The following is a 6,706-nucleotide window of genomic DNA, read 5'->3' as shown; positions in this document are numbered from 1 at the left end:
AATCGCGAACTGGGGCTACCTGTTATTTTATATACCTTGCTTACTGGGTTCTTTTGTCTTCATTGATGCCTAGCTAGTGGCGTAAGTACTATTAGCCCAGAAAATAAAGGGTTTTTGTCGGGAAAAATCCGAGACAAGCTGAATTTTTGCCAGTTGTTAGGACCCAACTAGAGGTATATTTCCCCAAAAGTCCGCACCCCTCCCTCTTGTGCTCTCTCCTGCAGCCCCCTTTAACATTCAATTTTTGATTATCACTCATATCTCCGTTACTGTTCTTCCGATCTTCAAACTCCTTTCAGTCTTTTTCTTGAACGACGATATTAAAAAGGCTATTCTTAACAATTTTCGCTAGGTCTAATACTTTAAGAGATATTTGTATAAATATGTAAAATTCTACATTTTAATGTATACATTTTTCCGTTTTTGAATTTTAAATTTTGTGTATTCGACAATTTGTAGAAATGCTTCAAATAAAAGATGTATATATTAATACATTTAGAGGTATGGGAACGTGTGGAAGGGCACCTTAAGAGAGCGACGTGCGCGCTTATCATTATTGCAAACTTCACAGAATTGCCGCGTCCTCGCTTGCCTCGTTTACCTCAAATGCTGTAGCATAAGATCGCATGGACCACTACGCAATATCCCAAAATGGCTCCCTTTCAATATTTTTCTGGCTTTGTAGGTCGCCTGAGCCGTGACACTCACTGTCCCTACCTCAAGTCACACTCACTTTGTTCTTGATACATGATGAACGCAAATAAATATTTTCTGATTTTGTGGAATATATTACTCGTATTTTTTTTTCAATTTCGCGCATCCTTTTTGTCAGCTTTTGTTCGGGGGCTTTTGCCCCTAACCCATATGTATAGGGTTGTTCCATTATTCACCACCTATTGACCTGCTGTGTCCCGGCAGAGTTGGGGTGGGTCAATTAAAACTTGATGCGCGACCCACTGACCCAAAACCCACCGTGACCCACGACCCACTGATCCACCATCCACCGTGACCCATGACCCACTGATCCACACTCGCCTACCATCCACCATAACCCACTGTGACCCACCACCCACCGTGACCCACCACCCACCATGAACTACTCTCATCCACTGTGACCTACTCTGACTCACCAAAATCCATCGTCACCAAAATCCAAGCCTGATACACTGATGATTTCTTATTTGTTTATAAATTTAATGTTTGTAATTACACATGAGGGTTTGATGTCATTACCAAGTTTCCTCCCCCTCTAGAAAGCGAAAGGGAACGAGGGTCCTGGAAAGTGTTCAGAGGTGAATGGGAATTTCCCTCCTTCTTTTTCTTCAATTAACACACTGCTGTTTGCCATGTGCCAAATTACGATGAATTTCAATTAAATTATCATAGTATAATTGTTTCCTTCGATACTTTTCAGTGGAAAAAAGGATGAAATTTGAAAGTTCCAAATCAAGGTAAGTAGACCAACGTAAAGCGGAAAAAAGTGTAAAATTTTCCATATAATTATGCATATAACCCAAACTTAAGATGTCCGTGTAATTAAGCTTACAGTACAAATTTTAGGCCTGTGCTGTAGGCGCTCCATATAATAAACATAAGCTTCAGCAATTTTTATAGTAGAAAGCAATGGATATATGAAGCCAAGCATTGTATTTTTTGTTTGTGATTTTTTTCTTAAATAACATCAATCATTTTTACAAACCAACTCACTACCAATTTCCCATATATAGAAAGTCCCCCCCCCCATAAAGGAGAATTTAAAAAAAATGCTAGGACACATTCTGCTTATTTTCAATAAAGAGTTAATACACTGAATTTCAGCTCCGTAAGTTTAACGGTTTGCGAGATACTCATTTTTTTCTCAAAAATTCGGATCCTTACTACCTCCTTAGGATATTATGCATTATAATGAAAGCAATATAACATCCCAGTTTGGATTAAGGCCTAACTATATACCAAAAGTAATTTCATTTGACTTCGCAATTTGACCATGGTGATCAAGCACACATAGTTACATTCAATTTTTTATATAATAATTTGTATATTACAGTGATTCAAAAATGTATTTTTTCCAGTAGTTAGCTCCTCTAAAAACGCACAGGTCCCGAAAGCCAAGTAGTAGTATAAGTCCTATTGCTAGTATCAATATCCGAATCAATATCTATGACAATTAAAAATATCAATATCCAAAAGTGCCTGAAGTTCTTTTTTCACTTGGTTAGATATACTCACCTCAGGTAAGTAGACAGAAACAAATGGAAAAGGAAGGGAAATGAAGGTCTTGAAAGTAAAACGGAGACAAATTTACCAGTCTTCAGAAGATACTGTCTACAATGCAGTGAGCAGAGTGGGTCGGTTGATCATACAGAGCTGGTGGGTCGCAGTGGGTCATGGTGGGTGGTGGGTCACAGTGGGTCACGGTGGGTGGTGGGTCACAGTGGTCACATGCTGTTGACCCACGATCCACTGACCCACTCAGAAAACTTGACTCACTTGACGCACTGACCCACTCCATCTCTGTGTCCCGGACTGACAACCGGTAGCTATGAATTAATTGACACTATTATCTATTAAAACTAATCATTAGTATTCACAGCATCACGGACCTCTCCCCTACCGCTAGCTAATGTTACAATTTTTTTGTTCCTTATACATGTTACGTTCATTATTCATTCCTTGACTTTTGTTTACACATCATTCTATCAATAATTCATATATACAATTCTTGCCTATATTGAAGGCATTTAACACTATTTACAATATATAAGCTACATGTTATTGTTCATAATCAATTGCGTCTTGATCTTAATGCATGTTTGCTGCGTTGTGACGTAAGAGACTATTACAATGTTCGCACATAGCTGAACAATTCATATCTTACTTCCGACACTTACATTAATCCCCACAATAATTTTGTAAGAACACGACTTGGGATGAGCAAATCCAAGACCAAGACCAAGAGCGGGGTGGTCTTGGTCTTGCACATCCAGTCTTGGTCTTGGTCTTGCTTGCAAGAGTCTTACAAGTCTTGCTTTTAAGAAATCTTATGCTTTTCATAGGCAAATTTTACTCTGGATATAAGGGATAATAAATTCTACAATGCGCCAAAGGTAACGGAAATACAACGTATGTTTCTAAATGTAATATAGTTCACCTGCGTGTGAGTATGATGATAGTATACAACATAGGCGATGACCTTTATTTTTTAATGGGTTCCCACGCTTCACTACTTATAAATCACAACTTTTCGTAATCTTCCTTTATTTTTAACAGATTCAATACTCCACTAGTTCCCAGACTGGGGAGGCTATCCCTCAGATACAAGAAAGAAAATCGAGACGGCACAGATTACTGAAATACCATGAATTGCAAAATTATTTTTAAACTCTAAAGGCGTAAGATTTTTTTTCAACTACGATTAGCTAATTTTTGTATTGAACAAACTTCTAATTAAATATTTAGATTTTGCTTTACTGATTCCAATATGCACTCTATGAGACAGAAACATAGTGATAGGGCTGTGCGATATTCGGTTTTGAATATCGAACTTCGATATCGACCAAATATTGAAAGTCGATCGATATATCGAATATCGAAATATCGAAGGTTTGATAATATATCGGTCGATAATATCGAAAAATATCGAAGTATCGAAATATCGAAAAATATCGAAAAATATCGAAGTATCGAAATATCGAAGTATCGAAAAATATCGAAGTATCTAAATATCGAAGTATCGAAAAATATCGAAGTGTCGAAATATCGAAGTATCGAAAAATATCAAAGTATCGAAATATCGATGTATCGAAAATATCGAAGTATCGAAATATCGAAGTATCGAAAAATATCGAAGAAAAAAATGCTATGGATATTAGAAAGTAGGGCATGACAGTGCTTGCTTCTAAGCTTTCCAGCCACTTTCAGGGCCAGTTCTAATAAAATGTCTCGATATCTCTTAACCGTCAGATAAGGCAACGGGATGATACAACCGATCACAGTACTAATGTGTTATTTTGGGTAAAGTGAGCGCTCAGCGCTACTCCAGCGTGGATTCAACGTTATTTCAATTAAGAACATTGCCACGTGATATATCAAATGACACTCTCTTTTAACGAGAAATAGAATGGTGCAGTTCATTTTACAAATTGCAATAATTGTGTTTCAGCTACCTTAACGTACCATAACATGGTTAGTAAGTGAAACACGTTACAGTTATCATAAAACAAACTACTCTATTCGATTTTTCATTAAAAAACGTTGAATCCAATATGGTCGCCACCAAGGTGGCGGACGACGACCGTAACTCGTCATAATGTTTCTCCCTTGTCCCATTATTGATACCATTTGACTTCATTCTGTTGCATAAGCAGTTCGTAAAATATTCAGCTCTGTATGTCGAATTTGATGGAAATGAACGGCAAATTCGAATGCCCATTATTCCAAATTTAAGCTAAACACCAATTTTATTTTTTCTTAAAAACATTCCCCACAGCTAAACAGCCAGGGGACAGCCAAACCACTGCAAAGCTGGAAAAATAGAAGTAACTACAATGTGACCAGAATCCCCCTATAATTTGGGCATAATAACGGTTTCACTATATCACTTCTCATTTTTAACCCAATTCTCTTGCGGGGTACTTTAATGTAGTGGAATTACAAGTAACATTTTCCGAATCCCCTCCTCCTACCCAAATTCCAGCCTAAATATATTGTTTTATGAAAGATATATACAGATTTAAGCATGCATGTCGCAAAATTAATCATTTCCCTGTTTTGCTTGCAGAAAAAGTTCATCGTCTTGTTCTGGTTCTCATCAATCAACTGTCAATCAAATGCATAGGGCAGAGGATAGGAGTTCATTTCCACAGTTAAAACAACGTAACATTACACTTCAACATTACCGACCACTGGACTCAAGAACACAGGAGAGGTGTACACGGGGCGTGGCCTATTTCATTGCTACAGAAATGCAACCATATAGTACTGTGGATAAGCCAGGTTTTCGTTGCATGGTAAAATGTCTACAATCTGGTTTTGAATGTCCAGGGCGACGATCTATGACAGACACTTACATTCCAAGACTTTATGAAGAAACAAAAAATCACGTAACAAGGTTAATGAAAGAAGCGAAGTCAGTAGCTTTAACTACTGACACATGGACCTCTGCTGGGAAAAATCCTTTCATCTCATTGACTTCACACTTTGTCAGTGACATTTGGGAACTACTAAGTGTGTGCCTTAATTGTTCACTCCTTGATATTGATCACACGGCAGTAAACCTAAAGGATGCCCTATTAAGTGCATTCGACGACTGGGGGATAGCTACAGCATCTGTTGTTGCCTTTACCACAGACAACGCAGCTAATATTCTTTCAGCAATGAAGTTAATGAAATTTAACCACATTAGCTGTTTCGGTCACACACTTCAAATAGGAATTGAAAAGATCTTGAAAGAGGAACCACTATCTAGTGTGATCATTAAGTGTAAGAAGATACAGACAACACTTTCATTATCTTCCAAACTGAGAAGAGATTTCAAAAATGTCATGGAAAGTTTGAGCAACCAGCCAAGACTACTTTCAGCAGCTGTACCTACTCGTTGGTGGACCACTCTGCACCTTCTGGAAGCTGTAGAATCTCAGTACAGTGGGATAGTGGAGCTCTTCAGTTCATATTATAAGGGCAAATACAGTGACATGCTGCTTGATCCCTCAGAGTTGAAACTGCTGAAGAAAGTTATAGCACTTCTGAAACCATTAGAGGAAATGTCTCAGCTCATGAGTGGAGATTCATATGTCACAGGAAGTGCAATCCTTCCACTTCTGTCGATAATTGAAGAATCTGACGATGCGGAAGTGTCTGGTGGCTCAGCTGATGAAAATAGAAGTCCACCTGGCATCGAATTGGATGCAAGACCAACAGCTGAGGATCTATTGATACCAGAACTCAAGCAACATGTACTTTCCGCTCTGAAGAAAAGGTACAGTGATGTAGTGAAAATGAACCTGAAGATTTAAAACCTCCATGTAAACTGCTGCAAATGAGCACGTTTTTGGACGTCCGTTTCAGAGAAACTTACCTCAATGAAAACGAAATGTCTTCGGTGAGATCAGCAATAATTGACGAGCTTTCTCCAGATTCATCAGCCAATGAATCAAACACCATGGAGGTACTTCCGACATGTAAAAAGCGTTCAGGAAAACAAGTGTCTGGATTTGATGCAGTGTTTGCCAAAAGAAAGAAGAAGGAATACCAGTATTGGTAAACTCCTAAGGATGAAATTGCAGAAGAGATTGATCACTATCTAAAAATGCCACAGCCCTGTATGAATGACGATATTCTTATTTGGTGGCGTGATCACCAGTCAGTTCTGCCACACTTGAGCAAACTCGCTAAAAAATATTTGTGTGTACCAGGTACCAGCGTTCCATCTGAGCGTATTTTTAGTAGTGGAGGAAATGTTGTAACAGACAACCGAACTGCTCTTACTGGGTTTCATGCTGAGCAGTTGATATTTCTCGCAATGAACAAAAAATTTGTTCCCCAGTGCTGAGTGATTAAAGGTTTATTCAAATAACAACAAATCCAATTGGATGTAAATAAGTTATCCAGTTCTAAACAAATATAAAATATGAGAAGTACATTTACATTAAAAGTCAAATACTCAAATATTTAGATGTAAATCGTCTACTCTAATTTAGGAATTTTT

The 6,706-nt window shown here is 37.9% G+C and overlaps 1 protein-coding gene across 1 annotated transcript; it reads left to right on the top strand.

Moving 5' to 3' along the window:
* Window positions 1–4,829: 4,829 nt before the first annotated feature.
* On the top strand, window positions 4,830–6,014 carry LOC145672009 (E3 SUMO-protein ligase ZBED1-like). The gene has a single exon (XM_081741191.1). It carries the CDS (start codon window positions 4,830–4,832, stop codon window positions 6,012–6,014), a length of 1,185 nt encoding a protein of 394 aa, XP_081597317.1.
* The last annotated feature ends 692 nt before the right edge of the window (window positions 6,015–6,706 follow it).

The sequence above is a fragment of the Thermobia domestica genome, chromosome 15, assembly GCF_964235325.1.
Source record: "Thermobia domestica chromosome 15, izTheDome1.hap1.1, whole genome shotgun sequence".
Lineage (NCBI taxonomy): Eukaryota > Metazoa > Arthropoda > Insecta > Zygentoma > Lepismatidae > Thermobia > Thermobia domestica.
The sequence above is the reverse complement of the archived record's forward strand: the minus strand, read 5'-3'. Positions and strand labels throughout refer to the sequence as shown.

What these genes read in the sequence shown, in the direction of transcription:
- LOC145672009 (XM_081741191.1), top strand. Translation starts at nt 4,830, where the DNA reads ATGCATAGGGCAGAGGATAGGAGTTCATTTCCACAGTTAAAACAACGT.